Source organism: Argopecten irradians, chromosome 6, assembly GCF_041381155.1.
Source record: "Argopecten irradians isolate NY chromosome 6, Ai_NY, whole genome shotgun sequence".
NCBI classification, from domain to species: Eukaryota; Metazoa; Mollusca; class Bivalvia; order Pectinida; family Pectinidae; genus Argopecten; species Argopecten irradians.
In genome coordinates, this window is record NC_091139.1 from 11430813 (window position 1) to 11455513 (window position 24701).

The 24701-nt window shown below is 33.9% G+C and overlaps 1 protein-coding gene across 1 annotated transcript; it reads left to right on the forward strand.

The window, feature by feature from the left end:
• Positions 1 to 13112: 13112 nt before the first annotated feature.
• LOC138324980 (bone morphogenetic protein 2-like) lies at positions 13113 to 17511 on the forward strand. Its single transcript, XM_069270286.1, has 3 exons — positions 13113 to 13430; positions 15993 to 16130; positions 16644 to 17511. The coding sequence occupies exons 1-3, from the start codon at positions 13181 to 13183 to the stop codon at positions 17216 to 17218; spliced, it is 963 nt and encodes a 320-aa protein (XP_069126387.1). The 5' UTR covers positions 13113 to 13180; the 3' UTR covers positions 17219 to 17511.
• The last annotated feature ends 7190 nt before the right edge of the window (positions 17512 to 24701 follow it).

Below are 24701 nucleotides of genomic sequence, written 5' to 3' on the forward strand. Positions count from 1 at the left end.
GATGGCTAACATCTGTTTATTTCCATTTATCTCATCAAGGTACACTTGGTGATATTGAAAATGCAACTTTACGAATTATACCTGCGTTTTAGTTTTATTTGCGGATTCGCAGCAGTTACAACGGGGTACGAATCTGCTGTATCTGTAATGGAACGCACTCTGCTAGCCGAATCAAAGCGATACGAGTGGTTTGTTTTTGAGCGTTCCAGTTCGAATCAAGATTTTTTTGGGTGTTTTGGGAAAACAAGACTTAATAGATTTATAGTCGTTGAAAGGTGAGTTATTATTCATTTTGGTGCATTTTTTTATTCAAAGGGTATCATCATATGGGTGTCACCATCTAAGAAATATTCAAAAGCGTTCCGTTAGGCGGTGTGATATCAATTCAGTAGAACTTGAACGAATTTGCAAAGGAAAGCACAGCTAACATCATTGCCATTCGCCCAGGTCAAAATATTTCATTAAACAATGGTTCAGGTCCTTTGATTATATGTATTAAGGGTTACAGATTCAGACTTTACACCATTAATTTAGGTTGTCTATAACTACATTAAATGTAATGGAAATAATTGGATAAAAAAAAGCAGCAAAAACTTAAGAATTCAAATGTGTCATCAAAAAATACTTTTATATTCTTTATAAAATTTTGAAAGTCATCGAAATATTTTAGTTTGTCAGGTTTTCAGCATTAATAATCCTGCCAGACTTTATAAAGTCCTTATTCTCATTAAACAGATTTGTGAGTTACCATATGCATGTTCATCTAAACATAATTCAGAAATCATTAAGTTAACTAGTACTCTTAAAGATGAATGCTTAAGAATACTATGGACTTGTGGTCATTGGGCGATTTAAGATGGCTATAATAGTTTTATTTTATGACAACAACAGTTCGTTGATAAACACCAAAACATTTCAAAAACATAACCCCCACCCTTTACAAGAAGCAGATATGTAACTGTGAAAAAAATATGAATGATCAAACCTTGAATATATGCACAGTTAAAAATAAAGGTCGCAATAGAAAAGACAAAAGGTGGGGTTACAAAATCTGCCCACGCGCCGATTTTTTTTCAAATTTTTCAGTGTTAAAGGTCTAGGTACAAAACTACTTTTTATGTGCTTTTTATTTATTTTGTATGTTTTAAAAAGTCATAAAGTGCCTAAAATGATGTTTTCTAAAATTACTTTGGGTATGTGGCAAGGGGACCCCTTATGTCCATCTTTTGAACATTATTTTTATTTTTTAATTATTTAGGTTAATCAAAGATACTTCATTCTTGATCTTATATCCATTTATAATGATATTTAAGAATTATTTTACCACAAATTGATTTTGAAGCAAAAAAATCCTCAAATTTTTTGTCATGATAAAAATTGAGGATATTGGGTTTGCTCGAAATATTTGGCATGATGTCGATTTTGTCCACACTTTTAAACCATTTTAAAAAAACATGCTTTAGGTATATTCTTATAACAGATACTTTTCCAAAAAATTGAAATCCGGGAAAATAGCATTTCATAGGCTGAAATGTAGCGAGGGAATTAAAAAAAAAAAAAAAAAAAAAAAAAAAAAAAACAACAATATTTGCCCTAGTTGACCATAAATTTAAAATTGATCATAGACACCATAATAAAACAACAGTTAGTGATAGAATGCTTTTGTTAACTAACATATGTACTCTAAAATTATTGCATTTCTATTCATGCATCTTCCCTAACAGTACAAAAAAGCCTAACAACTAGATCTACTCTTGGGTGAAACAAAAAGTTTCTCTTTTCATATCAGAAATCAAATAATTATTGGAAAGAAATATATTTTCGTCAGCAACTTAAACGCAAAAGATACAAATTAAGATTATCCATCTCTCTTATGTAGATAGAAACTGTTTTAAATTGAATTAAAAATGATTAAAGAGGGAAACAGAGTTACATTTGATTTTCAAATAAAATATGTATAATTTAAAAATAATACCAGCATCACAAAGGCTACAATCTTAATTTTGAGCAATCAGACGACTTTTATTTCGAAACAATGGCAACAATGTATTTTAAACCGTTACTATCTCATTCGGCATACCCCATAACCCATATGTACCAATTTTCACTAATATCTAATAATATCTAAATTTCAACCACTCATGGCAACCAATCTTTTAAAAAGGGATTCCATGTTACTCAGCTTTTTTTATAACCCATATATACCAATTTTCACGAAAATCTGGAAATATCTAAATTTCAACCAATCAGAGGCCTCTATATTGTTTCCATGGCAACCAATCTTTTTGAAAGTGTTACCATGTTATTCAGCATACCTCGTAACCTCTATATACCAATTTTCACTTAATTCTGACATCATTTAGATTTCTACCAATCAGAGGCCTCCGTTTTGTTCGCATGGCAACCAATATTTTAAAAGGTGTTACCATGATATTAAGCATCAAAAATTATCACTGTACACTGATTTTCACTTATATCGGACTCTGGAATCATAAACTGGAAATGTATAACTAGGTATACTAACAAAGAAGTGGTCCGTTGCTACATGCACTCTCTATTTTTAAGACACTCAAAAATAGATTTTAATTTTTTTTACCGGATTTTAATTTTGACAAAACAATAAGGGTGAAATTTACATTTTTCCAAAAGACGAAAAAAATATTTATTTCCGTTAAAAAAAAAAAAAAAATTTTTAAATTACGGGTACTTAACTGCACTAAATTGTGGACAAAACTGATTACAGAATAACCAATGGGTAAAATATATTTTGTGTTAATTAGACGTATATATACATGATTAAACACCAATTATTGTTAAAATGATGAGTATCGTTCGGACATCTTAAGGAATCCTCAATGTTACTGTATGTAACGTGTGTGTAGTCATGCTGTCCTATGTGCTTCTTTCGTCATAGAAATCTTCATTTCAGAATGAAACTGTACTTCGATATGAGGCGCATATTCCGCAATTTCTCTTTCATGAATTTCACTCTTTTTAAGATACTTCGGAAGTAGACTGTAATCAGACCAACCTCCTCTTTCCACTTTTTTCCCCATGAGCTTCTTCCAAAGAAACTTCGGAATACGGCTGTCCTTCGTTCTAACTCCGTTTCACGCATTTTCTTCCGTGAACATTTCATTCACAGAAAACTTCGGAAAGGAGCTGTATTTCGATCAAACCCCCATCTCTAAAAATGCTATCACTACCCGTGCGGAAGTGGTCTTTTTGTGCCTCCGATTTTGACACCGAGATTGGCGGGATCACGTCACAAGTGTCCATCTAATAAAATAATGCAGTATTAGGCGATTGTAGAACTATTCCGTCTTCCGGGTGATCGATTGGTGTTGTGGATAAAACGCTAGCTTTTTAACCGATCTTTTTCGATCCCCAGCAATGACGTGAAAAGGTCAGGGGTCACCTGCCCGATCGCCTTGGTTTTCTCCGGGCACTCCATTTTCTCCCAATCTAAGACCCACGCGCTTTCATCCGGGTCATCGAAAGTAAATTGTGTAAGTTATATATATAACTCGTTTTGCTATCGATATGAACTAAATATTTCGTCATTGCAAAATAACAAAGTTACCTCATTTTGGTAGCTATCCAAAGTGACGTCATTATTTTGTGAGCGAAACTTACGTCATTTTCTCTTAAACGTATGAAGGTACCTTCGCATGGACGTCATAATCAATGCTTACACTTATGGGCAGGTAACTACAATATACAAATACAGAATACAAATAAGGGTTTTCGATATTTTTGAGCACAGACTAACATAAAATATTTATTGTATTTTAAGCAAAATGTAAATGATAACAAGCATTTGAAATCGTGAATGGTGGTGGAGACATATCTCCACAAAAAGAAACCAGAACGATTTTGTTCGTCGATCTAATCTCCATCTTTCACCTTTTTTCACGTGAATTACTTTCTTTATAGGACACTTCCATTTTTTTTCCACTTTTTACCACACAGGAAACTTCGAAAGAGATTGTACTTCGATTTAACCCCCATCCCTACAAATGATATCATTACCCGTGCGGAAGTGGTCTTTTCTGCCTCCGACTCGGCCAACGAGATTGACGGGATCACGTTACAAGACAGTGACGTGGGTAAGAAATATTAAAAGTTGGCATTATCTTATCAGTCGGATAAAAAAGCGGCTTCTGACGTTTGTAAATCTATTCCGCTATTTTTATTAGTACAGAGTTACTTACCTTGCGAGTAGGTATCCATTTTGACATCATTGTTTTAAAAGCTCTTTTTTCTTAAACGCATGACGTTCCGCTCGCAGATAAGTATGCAATGTGCAAATACAGAATATGTTTTTGGCTTGGGACATATTTTAACACGATATGAAGTTAAATATTGGATATATTTCAAATTGTGAAATAACTACAAGTACTTTATATCATGTATGTTGATGAAGACAGCAATTTAACGTTTACATTCACTTACAGTCTATTTGAAACCACACACTAATGCAAAAAGAAATTTTAATTTCATGGTAATTCCACGACTCCGGATACAAAATTGACGTAAGCGATGCACTTCACATCAAAACTACTAGTGGCCATTTAGCATTTGTTGTGAACATAATACTTCAGCAGCAAAACCGCTTTCGTTTTCGGTCATATGTCAGGAGAGTTCAACGTCATCAACCGTTGCTCGCGGTATTTAAAAACATTGATACAGATCAACTCTTCCAAAAAAAATAACCATGCACGTGCTCGTAGAGCGTATGAAAACGGGCAAGACGGCAGTTCAAGTATACCAAACGAATCGGAGCCATGTGACCTGTAACCTTGGACTGTGCACTTCGGGGAGATTGGGTTAGACGATATCATGCTTCCAACTTCGTATGAAGCAGGCATCTGTGTTGGGAGCTGCAAGAAACTAGCAACGAACCAGTCTATGTATTCCAAATTTTATACATACCCGAACTCTTTGTAAGGCGCCACAAAATTACACTGTGTTTCGGTCACATTTAAACCTCTCACTGTCACTCGCATTGATAAAGGAGGAAAGGTAAATATCGTTCAGATGGAAAATATGAAGGTGACATCTTGTGGATGTGCGTGACATCAAAACAAGTACCAACTTGAAATGAATTTCTATCAGCATTTCCTAATGTTAGTATTTACGCAAGTACGCTTTTTGCGTCGCCACTATCATACTAGTATACCTTTGTAGGTAGTAAAAATCATCTTCATTCACCTATAAATTGTACACAAACCTCACGTGTTTTAAATAGATATGTCTGGCTTAAATAAAATGTTTCTGTCAACACCTTTTTTATATGTGCTGTCATCTAGCGGTGCCCGATTTAATTGTCCTGACCGTTTTCTCCCTTTACCTCAAGTAGGAGGTTATAGATCACAAACGGCAGCCTGGACACGGGTGATTTTTTGTTTTTATTTAGCGCGCCATCCTGGACATTTTAGGGATTACTATTACTGTCGTAAATTAATATCCACCACTGGACTATGTCATAGCGAACCTGAATTTTATGTGGTAGTGAGTCTGTCTGCGACAATGGATGAGCAGTAAATTTGGTTCTTTGCTGTACATCAAAAGAATCGAATAACGGTACACTGGTTGTCTATATTGCTTTGAAGTTGTGTGTCTCTCTCTGTAACATTCAAAGGAAATTTCTGATGGCCTATGATTGGTCAGATATTTGCTTACAAACTTCCTTCAGTTTTTCTATTATATACATTTGTTATGCCACTATGAATAGTTTCTATATAAACTCTATTGCCAAAAATGCCAATAAATGAACTATTTTGTCGAGCAGTCCGAAGAACTATTAAAATTGAATGTGCTGTTGGACCGGAGTGACGTCACACCTACAGTAAGTACATTGTTTTATCTCGATGGGTATAACAAAACAGTTGCTAGAGTTTTTGTGATATTTACTAAAAATCAGGTGAACGACACATGCCCTCTATGCTGTTTGTTCAATCCTTAAAACTTCAGAGTTTACTTTCACTGTCGTTACATCCATCTCAGGCTATATTATATAGTTGTTGACTGGGGTTGAGGGCAACAGATGATTTTTGGAACCGAAGACAAGATTTTGTAAAAAAAAACTGTAACAATTAGAAATAGATAAATTTACTTCACCATTTGTTTGATTTTGAATCCCCCATATAACGATGTCTCAATACAATATGACAATGTGTGTTATTTGATGCTAAGTTTCATAGAAGAAGTTATGTATATGGATATCGCCAGATAAACCCTTTGGAACCGCCCGGCTCCCTAGGTACTAGCTCTACAAGGATGCTACCATTGCATCATGAGTGCTATACCAAATTGATATTTTAGCCGCCATTTGCATAACATCAAAAAGGATCCGATGTGTATGCTTTCGTAAAGTCGAATTCGGTCAAACGAGCGCTCCTAGTACACGCTATACCCACTATTAAAGATAATGACATGGTTATTTGGTGGCAGAAATATGTACAGAACTCGGTGGACAAACCTTACAGACAACACAACAATCAATAATATCTAAGGTAAAGGCGGATGCATAAACACTTTTTAGCAACTAGGTTATATTAAAGATGCCCCACCGCTGACAAATGGTGTTTTTTCACTATCTAAAACAGGAGCAGACGATTTAGTATTTTTCTTCGGTTACAAAAAATACTTACTTTACACCATTATCACCATTGAAAAAGTCGAGCTTCTAATTTTACTTCAAGTTAAAAATATGAAAAATAATTTTTGCATCCCGAAAAAAATCCGTAGCACTATAACCTATATGGATAAGTACTGATTACGCATGCACAAAAGGCAAAATAAATTATTTTATATTATTTTCTGTGTTAATTAGACATATATACACAAGATTAAACAGCAAACAGGGTAAACCTAGCAAAGTCAAATATTACGCTTCGAACAACTGATATAAAGTGACCCTAGGAGAGGTAGATCATATACGGGACAGTGATAGCGAGTATTTTGCTCTAAGAAATGTTTTGCGACAAAGAATCATTATACCATAAAGATATTACTCACCAAGATGAGATCCAATAGGCTGGAATTTGATTCAGTATAGAAAGTATGTTCGGTTAGTAATTGGACCAAAGTCTAGTACACTGTGGGATGGGATGAGGAATGTGAAGAGTTGAAGTTGCCTGTGATGTCTAAATCTTGTGTGCCAGAATTGTATGCTAGGTCTAAAGAATACTTATTGAAAACATGGATTTTGCCTATGGATGGTTTATAAAATGTTACCAAAAGTTCATGTTTTACCCTTATGGTAAATCACATTCTCTACATCCAGATTTAACCATCAGTGACATACATAACATCCCTATATAGCCTATCTGGCCTATGATAACAAAATGGTTTTTGAAAACCTGGTAACTTTATAAGGGTAAAAAAACAGTTGTCTTACCGCACTCGTCAACTCATGGAAGAAAATGCCATTTAATGTAACTGCTATCTAACAGTTCAGTTTGTTTTAAATTTTATTATGATCGATTCTCCTAACATCGCTCAAATAAAAAAAATCAGAAATCCAAAGTGAATTAAATTTTGCCGTTTTATAATCACAAAACGATTTGAAGAAAGTATATAAAAACACACATTACATAACGATGACCCACAACCATAAAAGGTCATTAAACAAAAAAACATTTACAGTTACAGAAGATATGCATATGGGGTGCAAACTTTATGCCACTGGTGGTCTTAGCATTGACACTTGTGACAAATTGCCATGCCACAAAGTCCGTCAAACCCAACCAAAGAAAGACTGTTATCTGCAAAATCTTATTTTATTTAAAAACCTCTATGCATTACATATCGTGGCAGGGTGGCTAAATGTCATTTATGAATCGTATCAATGGGTCTGTCTTACGTAAGTCTAACCCAACTGTCATAAGATATTTCATAATGTATTGTACATGTTCAGTCACTAGAAAGCTATAATAAACGTATATCCGGCGATAACTACATATAATTACAAACGTTTGTTAATTTTTTTTTACAGAACCCTATTGTTCTAACATTATCGCACCCTTAAGTGGCGAAGATGTGTAAGATAATTGATTTATCTGTTGTTTGATCTTCTGTTTTACACTAGGAGGTAGACGACGAATGGGTTAGAAACATTTACACGGTCCACTTCACAATAATACGAGACATCATTACCCGTCAAAATACAATCCGAGCCCATCAAGTGGTTGTTGGATATAGAATTCATTCAACACGAGTGAATCAATCTTTAAAGCTTTTGTCTTTTTTGTTTTACTTAAAACAAATACTTTACGAGTGTGTAATAAATTCCATATCCAATAACTCCGAGTTGTGGGACTTGGTTCTACTACAATGAAATCATACATAACGTACACAAGGCAGTCAAACTAAGATAACCTTATTTGCCGACATATGCAAGTGTAATGGTATCCTCACAAGCAGATAGGCACTCATTTATATTAAAAATCCTAATGTCTTAAAGAATTCATTAATTAACAAAATTTTAATTATGTACAACTGTTCCATGCATTCCTTCTCACAGAACGTCTTTTTGAATCTAGATTTCTATAGGTACTTGAAAATTAACTTTTCATTGTCGAACTACATTCGGACGTGTTTATGGCAAAGTGACATCTACTTCCCGCAAAACAATCATTTACCATTGAAACCAAGTTAGAGCCCGGACTACGTACGTTTATTCTGTCGAAATCACCCCAGGGTCTTCGAACGGCAAGATAGTTACCTTGAATACATCGGAATCTTCCAAATGCTGACCAGTTCCATCATTGAGTGTATTGTCCTCCTTCCTCAGACATTTCGGCGCTTAATCAACTACGTCATCCAGAGGTGCGACGACTGGGGTGATCAATCCAAGCCAGGAACTGACCGACTCTTGCTGCTTTCTCGATGTCATTGCAGCATGCTGTCGGGTTGTTGCTACAACTTAGTTCTGCCTGCTGCATCAAGTCTGTAATGTCCTCTGACTCGTCAACGTGTGTATCTAACACTCTTGGACCGTTTCATTTCTCGTCCCTCTTTCTCCAAATCAAGCCTGTTGTCGCCTCTGCCTTTCTGCACACTGATCCCACCAAGTTCTTCATTTCTGCTCCTACGCGCCCAACAATCTCAGAGTTCTCCACAGTGACTGGCCGGGATCCCTCGACATGCGACCTCCACTGGAAGCTAGACAGCATGTCCTCCAACCTTGTTCCTGGCAATCCTCGACGAGTTGCGGGTATTTCAGCCTCTTTCTCTCGCGTGCCTCTTCAATCTGGACGGAAGGTGTTGTTCCACTATTGGAATGTCAATATATTATCAAACACCCAGCACATTTATACAATGGCCTAAAATTGGAAAAACACAACGTATTGTAGTTGAAATATCATTTTTTCCAACATCCAGCACATTTATAAAATGGTCTTAGAGTGGAATGACACAACGTATTGTAGTAGAAAGGATGTTTTACCGCCAAGTTCAATATGTTAATGATGAAAAATTATAAATGGTTACCAGATATATCATTATCTTAACACAAATGGATGCACGGTGTACATGTAATAAGTTTATGATAAATGTTTTCGAATATAAAGCAGCAGTATTATTTTTTCTGTCCTTATTTTTTTTTTTTTTTTAGATTTTTTCTTGGGAGGGATGTTGTGTGTTTACTCGCCACGACGTCACGCGGTTGTATTGCATGGGTAGCCGCACGATGCTACCTCCAACAACTTGATGTATTACATCCGATTACACGACTCATTCATATGTATACATGGATGACAGGGGTATTCCACTCAAGGGGTCATAAAATGTGTTAAAACCCTCACAGGCCTCAGGTTTGACCATATTTTGTGTCCCTGGGGTTGGAATGCTCCTATCTTCGATGTATACAAAACTTTTTTCTCCCATGCATATTTTCACATCTTTTTCCCGTTTGTTTTATAGTACCAGATGTTCTTTGAAAGCATACATTTTTTTTCGCTGTATTTCGTTGTATTTTATCTGGGTGAATGTATATTTTTTAGTATCAATTGGTAACCTGATAACGTTGTTGACATTTTGAAATAATGTTGTGGTTTTCTACTGTTCTTTCACACCAGCTAAAGCTCTACGTGACGTCACGACTGCCGTCTCTTGATCATCATGATCCGACGACGTTTGAAGCACGTACTGTAATATTAACTGTTTCATATTTGTTCATATGGGGTTCTGTGAACAAGTATTCGATGTGAGTGTCCGACCCTAATGTATGATTCACTGAGCAAAAACACCAATACAAGAAAAGTCTTTGCATAACTAGAATCAATATCCTGTAGTCGAGTTTTCCTCAAAACTAAATATTTTACAATTGTCTCCCTTCCAACACAGTGCCATATAATATACATGGGACTTAAATGAATGTTCATTTAATATAAGATTGTATGAAACTAGTCTGAGAAGTGATTATTTTGGCGACAAGAAACGCATAACACTATGAAATCAATGGTATCATTCAGGTTATATAGGGTATAGAGGCTTTCATTTATTATTGTTCAAACTCTTTTAACTACTCCATGTAAGTGTCTTGGTTTTTTTGGGTTTTTTTTTGACGATTTCCCACAGGATGATGTGAATTGAAATTTGGCAGTATGAACCACCATAAACATCATGTATTGCTCTCTCACAAATTCATTCGTCTAGAAATTATCTTATCAGAGTATACTTAACACGTTGCTGCTCGCCATATCAACTTCTGACAGGTACAATTGAGAATATTCAAGGCATAACCATTTTCATTAGTGAAAGTAACATTTCTAGTGTTTTAAAATTATTGGCCATGTAAAATATAACAAATGATCGTACTGACACTTCCATCACAAGCATCCTCAGTCCATCTATCCTGACATACTGCCGCGACTTTATCATACATCTCGGTCACGTGGTCATATATGGGTGTTCGAGAAGTCTTGCTGCATGGAGCGGCAAAGGTGCCAACTGTACAAACTTATGAATCATAAAAGAAGAAATCTCAAGAACTCTTACATATATTGTTTGTTGAAGTTCTTTACCAAATGTGAATTTAGAAATCATTTTCAAGAGACACAATTATTTTTTTTTAAATTATTTAATTCGGTCATTTTTAAGTTTATTTCGTTATCATGGCAACAAAGTTTTTCAAACCCGTTACCATATTTTTATCTAACAGTTTGGAAGGGTTAACATATTACTGCGAATACTCCATAACCCCTATATGTGTATACCAATTCCACCCACATCTGACATTATTTGCAGTCGATCAAAGGACTATTTACAAAGAAGTGTTCAAGTGCACAAAAACTGTTTTCCTTTATTTTAATTTTGAAAGTAATTTACACAGAGATTTTACAAGTGTCCTGAGAGTATGTTTAATACCGGATCCTTTTCACTTTTATTACATGCATCCCCTAACAAGCCTTCCTGACATCCCTCATATATACAAGTCCCTTTGGTTGGTTCGCATCCGGAAGCTCGCAGTGACACACAAAGACACACTTGTCACCGAATTTTCCAGTAGGACAAATGGATGTGTCGGTATAAACAAAACATTGTTGTTATGTTTATGTAACCACACATTAAATCAGGACAAGTAGAATAATGGGGTCACATGTAACAGTTACAAAAACATATTTAACCCTATTTCAGTTAGGTTGTCTCACATTGTTACAATAGCCAACAGATAATTTCTTCATTTGATAGAACTGAACATAAATCACTTGTATTTTTATCATCACATGAGTTCCCTGACCAGCCTTGTGCACAACCGGGCTCGAGAGGAGGTACCAATAAATTGATTACATCCGGGTATCTGCCAATTACCACAGGGATATGAGAATAATTTATAATTGATATAATTATGAACCCATCAAAACGCCCATAGAACATTTTGTTTATGTTTAAGGGTTTAGATTAAAGCTCCCCAAGACAAAACTTCTACCCCACCTAATTCAAGTGGCTAACAAATCACATTTTTAGCAAATCTTCACAAAACCGGTTACTACCATTGGTAAGAGTGATAGTTTTCCTTTCAAAATCATTCTACACATCTATACACTATGTCACTACGACGAAAGCATCCCCGTTTCAAAAAAACAGAGTTGTGCGTTAATTACTGCAAGTGTGTTTATCAACAAATCTTTCTAATACGTCATTATGTCAACTAATAATAGTCTTGAGGTCGCTGAATAAAAATAAGTCGATTAAAATATATATAATAACAATATCAGTTCGTTGTTAAACAACCAAAATATTTCAAAAACAAAGGATGGCATCAATATTGTTCTCCTCCCCTTATATGAAGCAATTTTGTGACTAAATTATGAACGGCCAAACGCTGAAAAATGCACAGTTAAAATATCAGTTGCAATCGAAAAACTAAATTTCATAAATGTAATATGCTAGTTAAATGACTAAAGCAGAAACATATATACATAGAGATTGGCAACTTCGCCATTTTCACGATCGGCAGATGTACCTCTGTATGTCCCTAGGGGCTTTTAGATAAACTCTTAAATAATTAAATACAGCAGAATAACTTTGATATATTATAAAAGTTAAGTAATTTTCAGATGGTTTGAGTACGATTTTGGAAAGAAAAAATAGTATTTTAACTTATATATTAATAAAACAAAATGCACTTCCGGTTTTGAATGCATAATTTTCGAAAAACCAGGTAAAATTGCTTATTTTCATACTTTCAAAAATCATATTAGATAACATAAATTGGGAAAACTGATCACATCAAACCATGATATAATGTTTAAACTTTGTGTTGATGCAAAAATATCATGTTTAAAAGAATACACTTAAAAGTAGTTAGCCAAGGGAAAATGCCTATAAACCGGAGGTCCCTCTGCCTGTAAACAAAGACAAAGAAGGAGTTTCCAATCTCAATGTATATATGTTTCTGACTAAAGTAACCAAACGCTAGGGTATAAAAACATTAAACTCCCAACAATTCCAAATGGCATTCGAATATGTTCCATTCAGAAAAGACATCACTGTTTCTACAGTGATTGGTATCATGTGCACAACTCATGATACTACCATTGTACTGTATGTATTGCACTATGGCTGACCTTCATTGTTTTATGTGACCCCTCCACAGCAATACCGCGCAGCCTATAAAAACGGGACCACCACCAAACCGTCAATTAGATTAGTGCACGGGCAACGAAACATGGCATTACTGAATTACTTGTCTTTGGTTGTAATTACTCTTGGTGTCTTTGAGGAGGTGAGCAGCACATCGGTGACACCGCGGGTCTATCCACATCGTCCGCTAACGCAATATGAACTGGATCTGTATGAAATCATGAGGAACGAAGATATGGACCCGTCAAGGAGGACAGAAGAGAGGAGGACAGCAGATACGAGCTTGAACAGTCGTTCGGAAAGGCGAGCAATACAATTTTTGAGTCCACAGTTCGGTGAGTTGCCATAGCATTATAAACTGAAATTGGATATGTAGATTTATGTCCTTTGTTAATTCCGTAATGAACTTTTTGTTCAGCTTGTCATTTATTTCTAACTGCTTTAATATTATGTGATATTGCAATTGAATGATAAACTGAATTCAAAATATAGGTTTATGTGATATTTTGATATCTTAACTTAAAATTGTTCCTTTGTTTAGCTTGGTATTAACTTCCAACTGCTTAAAAATGTAAAATCCATCAACTCCATAGGTAAAATTAATTAAATGCACGACTCAAACAATATCATCATTCTAAATATAATTGAAGTTCATCCGAGGGTTATACTCCTCTCTGGTGTCCACTTTAGTTTATATAACTTCTGCGAGGGAAACAAATCTATATTTAATATATATATCGGGATTAAGTTCCTGGAAACGTACTCATTTTAGCGGTAGCTTTATTTTAGCGCTTTTCGTGCTGTCTTTAAAGTGTTAATTCATGTACAGCGCGAAATTTTGTAAAAGGGTATTTCTGTTATCAAGTCACCAAATTATGCTTGTTTATATCCGCGCTTATAAATCATAATTTGCATTATTATTATTTTTTTTTTCGTATTTGCGCCGAAATCTGACTGCGCTAAAATCAGTCCGTTTACAGTAGCCTCTGCGAATTATATACATATAATAAAAAATGCAAGAATGACAAGTAGGAACACCTGCATGGCTCATAACTGTCAGAATGTGACAAATGTGCGAATATTTTCCCCATGGGATTTTAAAAAATAATTCCTAAAAAATCTGCTAAAATCCGCTAAAAAATTTCTCACGGAGCTAAATAAATATACATGTGCATGCACAGTATAAAACTGATGAAGTCCCTGTCTCGGAGCTTCTTACTTCTTATATTACCTTTACGTCCCTTTTTGATCACCTATTTAAGCATTAGGATGACCATAAAATCAACATACAGTAGTTTTCTATTGCCAAAATAACACTCAAGTTAAGGAAACTTATTAACTTAGTCAAGAAATTTTCTTTAAGATTCACACCTCTGAAATTTCATTTTCGTTGAAGCCTCATTACGACCTTAATCAATCAATATCTGAGATTTTCAAATTAGATTGATAAATATCTGTAGCAAGTTTGCTAATTTTGTCAAAAAAATGTGACTTCTTTTAATATGTTACAGAGATATACAGAGATTTGGTTACCATCTGGAAAATGTTTCTTTCTTTGCTTTGCGTAAAGTCAATTTTTCACCATTTTTTACTTTAATTAAATTTATTAAAAAATCATTTTTGAGGCAGCATTTGTGGTTGATCGAGCTAACGTTTGCTATTTTCATTGTTTTTGAAGTACAGGATGTTTCAGAGAACATATCCCGTCTTCAAATTGTTATAATTTCTCCATAAAAAAAACAGATATAAAGTATACGGATCTGTCTGATAGCGATAAAAACCATGTTCATTTTCTTTTATTCGATGTTTTTACCTTTATTAGTTGCATCCATAAGGCTTTAGTTCATCGTGTAATTTGATCAAAAATGCCATAAAGTCCATACTTTATCAAATAGGTATCTTTAAGTGGCTATATGTCAAATACACACACACGGAGGATTTTTTTCTTTTCTTCTACGGTATGAACTCCTATAGACAAAAAGACTATATGAGAAAAAAATGTTTAATAAAGGAATATGCAGACTTATCATACATGCAATCCTTAAGTTAAGCAATGATGATGAAACCAGGACCCGGTATACATGTATATTGTGTATCACTGATTTTTTTTTAATTTTCGCCCATATCATCGGATCTTCATAATTCAATGGCGATTTTTTTCTGTCATATCTGCTGGAACACAAACCATGGTTAAGTCGGTAACCTGGATCTAACTGATATTTATAGATAAAACATAACAGCTGACTGAGTTTGTTGATGTCTCATAATAAGGTCACTGTTCTAGTTCTGATAGTTGTGTCATTACCACCATTTTATTTACAGTACAGTAATGATAAATATTGTCATAAACCGTGTGAAACCATCTATATTACTATGTTTAATGTTAAATGTTACAGCACTATGAATAGGATATCAAAAGAAAAACTGAAATAAGAAACGGAAAGAAACGGTTGTAAATAGACAGTAAAGTTCGTCATTTTTCAGTGTAGATTAAAATCTTTTCTTCTAGCTAATTTGTTTCAAAATTGCTTAACAAAACAACCACTAAAATAATAATTTGAAAGATTGAACCAGCCGTTTAGGGAAAGGCACCGTCTTCTGACTTCAATTTTACTATAAAGTACGTTTGTCTAGTCACTTTTTCACGTAAACTTCTTTCGTCACATGACACTTCAGAAGGAGGCTGTGCTTCGATATCTGATTCCCATTTTTTCACATTTTTCACATGAACATCTTTCCTCACAGGAAACCCCGGTAGGATATTGTCGATCTAATCTTCATCTTTCACCTTTTTCAAGTGAATTTCTTTCTCTATAGGACACTTTCCAAGGAGACTGTATTTCGATCTAACTCTACATTTGTTTCCACTTTTTTAAAATGAACTTCTTTCCTCACAGGAAACTTCGGAAGGAGACTGTACTTCGATCTAACCCCCATCCCTACAAATGCTATCATTACCCGTGCGGAAGTGGTCTTTTCTGCCTCCGACTCGGCCACCGAGATTGACGGGATCACATTACAAGATAGTGCCGTTGGTAAGAAATTTAAAAAGTTGACATTCTCTTATCCATTCTTTAAAATAAAGCAGTATTAGGCGGCTGTAAAACTATCTCGTCTTTCCATCTTCCGGGTGCTTTAGTGGTGATGTGATTAAACCGCTAGCCTTTCGCCTAGCCGGCCGGACGTGGAAAGGTCAGGGGTGACCTGTCCCATCGTCTGGGTTTTCTCGGGCACTCCAGATTCCTCCCAATCTAAGACCCACGCGCTTTCATCCGGGTTATCGAAAGTGATTTGTACAAGCTAAATAACTCGTTTTGCAATCGATGTAAAATACGTTAAGTTCATACTTTATTTGGTCTTTGGAAAATTGTGAAATAATGTTTTTTAAATCGTGTATGGGTAGAAAGACAGCAGTTAAACAAAATTCACTTCAAGTCTATTTGAACCTATATATCCGCAAAGGTAATACAATTTTAAAGTCAAATTTCAGTCTTAATTATACTGTGATGAAACAACTTGATGATCTATTTCTTATTTTCTACACATAGTGCTGCATGGTAATTCCACAACTTCCGCTTACAAAATTGACGTAAGCGATGCACTTCACACCGAAACTACAAGGGGCCATTCAAACTTTGTGGTGAACGTACAACTCCAGCAGCAAGCCCATTTTCGTTTTCACTCACATGACAGGAGAGTTCAACGTCATCAACCGTTGCTCGCGGTATTTGAAAACATTGACACTGATCCATTCTTAAGAACAACCAATTATGCTCGCGCTCGTAGATCGACTGAAAACAGGCGCAATGACAGTTCAAGTGCACCAACCGAATCGGGGGCATGTCGCCTGCAACCTTGGACTGTGGATTTCGGGGAGATGGGATTAGATATCATAATTCCGACTTCGTACGAAGCAAACGTCTGTGTTGGAAGCTGCGACACACTAGTCGATCAGTCCACATCCAAATGTCATACCTACCTGAAGTCTTTGCACCACACCATGACATTCTGTTGTGTTCCGATCACCTATAACCCTCTCTCTATCATCCACATGGATTTACAAGGAACAATAAGTTTCGCTCATTTGGAAAATATGCAGGTGGCATCTTGCGGCTGTGTGTGACACCGAAACAAGTATCCGCTTGAAATGATTGGTTTCAACTTTTTTAAAAAAAAATTTTTTTTTGCATATAAGCAAGCACGCTTAGTCCATCACTTCAACATTCAGTGCTGTGCCATATTGACGATCATCTTTTCATATTCAAAGCATTCATCTAAGACAGCGTTGTCGTTAATGTATACAAGGCTACTGCAATAAAGAAAAAAACATCTCATGCCATCCATATATTGTACATAAACATGATCTGATTTTAAAAGATATGTCTGATGTCTGACGATTAAAAATTGTTTCTTTTATTTTGGATTGTTGTTATCATCCTCTTCCATACGTGTTTTCATCTAGCAATGCCCAATTAAACTCTTTCAACTTTGGTAGGCGGTAGCAGATTTCAAAAGAGCAGCCTGGGCGGGTGATTGTTTTAGTGGGGGTTGAAGCATGCCTTTCTCAACATTCCAGGTACTATTATTTCTGTCGTATTATCCACTCCTGAATTATATCATAGCAAAACTGAAGGTTCTCTCTGCGACAATGAATGATCAGTGTTTTTATTATACTTTTGAATAGGTATTGTTGATAGACCAATTTATGTATCTACATTGTTATGTGACGCATTTTCATCGACTGTTAAAGTCTACCGATGACTACTGGTGATCAGATATATATCCGTACCTGACGGACCTCATATAGTTATCTAGTATGCTTTGTAAATAAAGTATTTAAAATGAGCAGCAATGTAATATAATAACGTTTTCATTGTTTTCATACCAAATCTGGATTTATCACATAATCCGCCTGGCTGAAAATTCATTGTGACATAAGACAGAAAAAATTTAATGACTTCAGGAAAAATGACGTGACGTCAGGATTACGAGGACGGCGGGACAAAACGGCGGTTTCTGCTGGATTTTAGAAATACATTTTGACGTTTAATTCTTTATTGTGTAGATATTTGTAGATATGTGATAAAATGTATCTTTAATTTGTGTTCATTTCATCTGAGATTTTATGAAAACTTCTTAGACTCGTTTCATAAAATCTCATATGAAATGAACACTCATGTAGGATCCTATATTTCTGATTAGTCAATAGTTTTTGACGTTATCGTGACGTCACAATGGAGACATTGACGCTGCGTACTGATTCAGAAAAAGAATCCCTTGAAAAATAACTAGAATGGTACATTTAAACATACTTTATTTTATCAAATATAAAATTAATTATAAGAATAAATGTCTTTAAATTTTTTTTTAATTTTTATCAGTGTATAAAACAAATTTTCTTCGCAAGCTGTGTGAATCCGCATAACAAAAGTTTGATTCTTTATAGAAAGTAGGTTTGGTTAGTAATTGTACCAACTTATATATCTGAAATATAGACATAAGTCTAGTACGCTGTGGGTTGGGATGAAGAATATTAAAGATGACGTTGACTGTGATTCTTACATGTATATCCTGTGTACCAGCATTAGCTCTGAAGAATGCTTAATGAAATCCTAAACATGAATTTTGGAATCCGGAGGTCTATAAAATGTACCTAACCACAGTATTTTACCCTTTTCGAGCCAGGCACATTATCTTTTTCCTACTTTAATATTAATACGACTCTTTACAAATGAACTATCAGTAAATCAACAGCAACTGTTCCGTTTACCCTTCGACCTATCATAGCTAAATCATAGAATAGTCATCTTACAGCACTCGTAGTGTCGTAAAAGATAATGCCATTTAATGTGACTGTTATCTAACAGTTTACTTGATTTTAAGAACTTTGTGCACTTCATATCGTAACAGGGTGACTAAATATTATGTGATTAAATACAATAATGTCATAGTAGAAAACTTTAATATATTGAAACGAGTCAAGAAGGAATTTTAACAATATATCAACCATAATATTCAAGATATGGATATGTAGGCAACTCTCTCTGCGTCCATCAACTAACTAAATAACTATACAAATAAATGATATTTTTAAATCGTAATAATGGACCTGCTTAGCGTAAGTCTAATCTTACTACATTTATCATAATTTATCACAATATCCCATTGATATTCAGTGCTTTATTCGATTTTGGCGATTTTAACACTTGGAGGTAGGCGAGGTGTGGGATAGAAATATTTTTGTGTAATATTTAAACTAAATTTCGGATAAAGAGTTTGCATCACTATATGACATTGTTTATTGCTATAGCTTTAAATGCCAGGACAATGAATTGAATAAAAGGAAAGGACAGCGATAAAGTAAAGAATATCATCAACATATAGCATTGTTTGTGATTGTTTTTTTTTTAAATAACATCACACCACTAGCCCCCATATTACCAGAACAGATAATTTGTGATTCAGCATTGTTGTAACTAAATTGTGAATTACCAAAAGCTGTATAAATAGTCGTTAAACATATAAGTTGAAATCGTAAAACTAAATTATTGAAACGTAATATGCTAACTACGTGACTAATTAGATACAACTAAACATACATGAAGGAATGAAAACATTAAACGCACAACCTCCAAATGTCATTCGAATTTACCCATTCAGATTCAGAAAAGATATTTCACTTCGTCGTTAGTATATACACAATTCCTAGTGTATAATTCACTGCATGTATTGCGCTATGGCTGATTTTCCATTGTTTTTATGTGACCCCACACCCCCACCCCTCCACAGCGATATCACGCATCCGATCAAACGAAGGCCACCACCAACGACCCATGATTCAAATGTGTGTACGGACACAAAAAAAATACAGTACTGAATCAACTTTTAGAAAAAGTGTATTTGATGGTGAATAGTCTCGGTGTCTTTGAGGTGAGATGCACATTGGGGACACAGCGCGTGTTTCCGCGTTGTCCATTAACGCAATATACGTATTTACATTTCCGTTTTCACTTTCCTATATAACCTTACTAACCGGGCAATCGTTTACACTTGCGTAAACGCAGAAGGGCTGCTGCACAAGAACACAAACCGAAACACTGACTTACGCCCTTGTGTGAATGCGCATCCGGTTAGGCCAAAATGTATGCCATGACAAAGATTCGATATCAACATCAGTTTGAATGCAATGGAAAGCATTGTGTTAATATTAAAAAATAAAAAAGTGAAAACATATGGAATAAATGGATTAAAAACGATAAAGTTATTTTGGAACTATATTTTATTTACTCCCGGAACTTGACATATTTTCCCGCCAAATTGGAGCCAGCTGTTTCGCGATATCTGTACAAAAATGCAGTTTACACACCAGTAAACAACAAAAAATAAAAATCATTCCTTAAATGAACGTGATAGATACGGACTCCTCAATGACAATGACAATGATTTTATTCTCGTAAACATACAAACAGTAGTGTAGAGAACAGGACATATATAGGAGTATGTAAGCAGCATTAACAATGAGATAGTACAGTACATATTACACATCTGCTAGAATATATATATAGGATATACTGGTTATATTAATGAACTGAATTAGGTCTGTCTTGTATAACAATTATAAAGTTTGTAAGTGAAATAAGTTCATTGTTGACTACATAATTGTAGAGAGCATCAAATTTAAAGTATTTGGTCTTTCATAATAGTATCTAGACATAAATTTCTTTCTATTGGATACTAATTGATCATCAGAACAGCAAGACGGACATGCAATAGAAGAACAATAGATACGACCTTGAATATTCGGTCTTAGCGGCGACAATGCAAGTCCATGGTTCGGTGGACTTATTTTTTTTGCTCAGCTTGTCATCAAACTCTTAATGCTTTAATGATATGTAAAAAATATAGTTGCATTATAAACTGCACTTTTAGTCTAGTTAAAATTCATAAATTATACGAATCAAATGATATCCGCGTTCTAAATAATATCATTTCGTCTAAGATAAATGCTTTATACTGATGTCTACTCTAGTTTAACTTTTCTGCAAATTATATACCTACAGTGAAAATAGAAAGAATGACAAGTAAGATAACGTGACAAATACAACCATTTTCTTGCGAATAGTGAATAAGTATCAATTGAAGAAGAACTGCGTTCATCGTATTACAACTTTATAAATACCTTTATTCTGTTTTCATCACGCATTAAAGCATAAAGATTGCCAAGCAAACAACCTAAAAACACCAAAAGCACTATGATAAAAAGATATTAAAGATAGGAAAGCAAAATTTACAATGTCAACATATCAAAGCATTTAACAATACAAAAGGAAAAAAGAATTAAGAAAAGAAAAAAAATAAAGAGTGAAAATATTCATGTAAGGTACATAGTTATATATAGCGTATTTTAGTTGGTTTTAAACATGGAAGTATGTGTTTATGTATGAGAAGGTATGGAGGAATTTGGGTTACGAATTATACGTACGTTGCATAACCTTTGGATATGAACGCGAGAGAGAAAGATTGGATGGAAATGAAAAAAAAATATATTGAAAAGAAGATTATTTGTATGACGTAATTGCTGATGAATGGGTTGAAGTGAAAAAGAAAAAAATAGTAGTGAAAAGAAAAATATTTGTTTTATGCATTTCCTGATACCAATAAAAATTTTGAGTTAAATAGTGTATAAGATCTGAAAGTGACGTAAGAATAGTCTTGATCATATGCTAAAATGGGTGCGGATGACGGACAAGTGTGAATGTAATGGTATTTAGGGTTTTGACAAAAACGATGCTGACACTAATGAGGTCAGTTATGTCTGAAGTCTCAACTCTGAGTGCTAAAAACACAACCTATAAACATCAAAATTTGACAACTGGGTCGAAGGTGTTGTTTAGAAATTAAACAACTGGGCCGAATTGGTGTTTTAAAATTAGACTACCGGGCCAAATTTGTTGTTTTAAAATTAGACTACAAAATCGACCTATAAACATTTCAACCATGATTTGTAAACATAGAAAATAAACATCATTATATTATCATCATTAACAATTAAACAGCTATATGGTCAATGTTTTTTGAATTCCATTTTTATTAATTTTCATAGATATCGTATGGCCAGTTATTTCCGCGAACTAAAATTTTTCGCAACTTGAACTAAAAACGAGAAAATCATATGCTAGTGATTTAAAATGGATTTATATGGATTTTAAAGGTAGATATCGTTCAACCATTTCTCGTTATTCCACGGATCAAAATTTCTCGACCATAGCAAAGTGCCGCGAAATCGCGAAAACATCATCCCCGCGAAAATAACCGTCTCTACGTTATACAACTACACAGGATAGTAAGAAAACTTTACTGTACAATACAATACAGATTGCAATATAGTATGTTACAATACCTATGTTTACAATGATACAATACCTTATGTTACAACACCTATGATTACAATGATACAATAACTTATGTTACAACACCTATGTTTACAATAATACAATACCTTATGTTACAACACCTATGTTTACAATAATACAATACCTTATGTTACAACACCTATATTTACAATAATACAATACATCTTGTTACAACACCTATGTTTACAATATTGCAATACCTTATGTTACAATACCTATGTTTACAATGATACAATACCTTATGTTACAACACCTATGTTTACAATAATACAATACATCTTGTTACAACACCTATGTTTACAATATTGCAATACCTTATGTTACAACACCTCTGTGTACAATAATACAATACCTTATGTTACAACACCTATGTTTACAATAATACAATACCTTATGTTACAACACCTATGTGTATAATAATACAATACCTTATGTTACAACACCTATGTTTACAATAATACAATGCATCATGTTACTACACCTATGTTTACAATAATACAATACCGTATGTTACAACACCTATGTTTACAATAATACAATACCTTACGTTACAACACCTATGTTTACAATAATACAATACATCATGTTACAACACCTATGTTTACAATAATACAATACATCATGATACAACAACTATGTTTACAATAATACAATACATCATGTTACAACACCTATGTTTACAATAATACAATACCTTATGTTTACAATATTACAATACCTTATGTTACAACACCTATGTTTACAATAATACAATACATCATGTTACAACACCTATGTTTACAATAATACAATACATTATGATACAACACCTATGTTTACAATATTACAATACATCATGATACAACACCTATGTTTACAATATTACAATACCATGTTTACAATATTACAATACATCATGTTACAACACCTATGTTTACAATAATACAATACCTTATGTTACAACACCTATGTTTACAATAATACGATACATCATGTTACAACACCTATGTGTACAATGATACAATACATTATGATACAACACCTATGTTTACAATATTACAATAAATCATGATACAACACCTATGTTTACAATATTACAATACATCATGTTACAACACCTATGTTTACAATATTACAATACCTTATGTTACAATACCTATGTTTACAATAATACAATACATCATGTTACAACACCTATGTTTACAATATACAATACAATACTAATACATTATGATACAACACCTATGTTTACAATATTACAATACATACATGATACACACAACACCTATGTTTACAATAATACAATACTATGTTACCTTATGTTTACAACACCTTTGTTTACAATAATACAATACAACACCTTATGTTATTTACAACACCTATGTTTACAATGATACAATACCTTACGTTACAACACCTATGTTTACAATAATACAATAATGTTACAACACTTTACATACATACCTATGTTTACAATAATGACAATACATACATCATGTTACAACACCTATGTTTACAATAATACAATACATCTATGTTACAACACCTATGTTTACAATAATACAATACCTTATGTTACAACACCTATGTTTACAATAATACAATACATCATGTTACAACACCTATGTTTACAATAATACAATATATTATGTTACAACACCTATGTTTACAATAATACAATACATCATGTTACAACACCTATGTTTACAATAATACAATACATCATGTTACAACACCTATATTTACAATAATACAATACATTATGATACAACACCTATGTTTACAATATTACAATACATCATGATACAACACCTATGTTTATGTAAGGTTTCTGTTACTCTCAACTTTGTAAGATAAATTTATCCTGTCGTCAGGTATTCCGTTGTCAGGCGGCTAATTCTTAACAAAACAACATACACAGAAATGTCAAATTCAATTAAGTTTTATTAAAGCACAATCAAAGATTTATTTTTCAATACTTGCCACAAATAATTTATTCCAATCGAAATCCGAAATGCCGGTAAGTAATCCAGGAGTTTGAATTCAACTAATATTTCCAATATATTCCGAATAATAACTATTTAGTAAATTTCCTCAAAGTAAATCCCGGAAAGCTGAAGTAAAGTAAAATCAAAGTATGGGGTTATATCCAGTAATCATAAGATGTCATACAAAATCAGTAACTAAACTATAACTATACACAAAACTATACAC

Excerpts from the sequence above, each read along its gene's own strand:
- LOC138324980 (XM_069270286.1), top strand. The coding sequence starts at position 13,181 with ATGGCATTACTGAATTACTTGTCTTTGGTTGTAATTACTCTTGGTGTC. Across the intron at positions 13,431-15,992 it reads ATTTTTGAGTCCACAGTTCG|GAAACTTCGGAAGGAGACTG; the intron begins GTGAGTTGCCAT and ends CTTTCCTCACAG. Across the intron at positions 16,131-16,643 it reads ATTACAAGATAGTGCCGTTG|TGCTGCATGGTAATTCCACA; the intron begins GTAAGAAATTTA and ends TTCTACACATAG.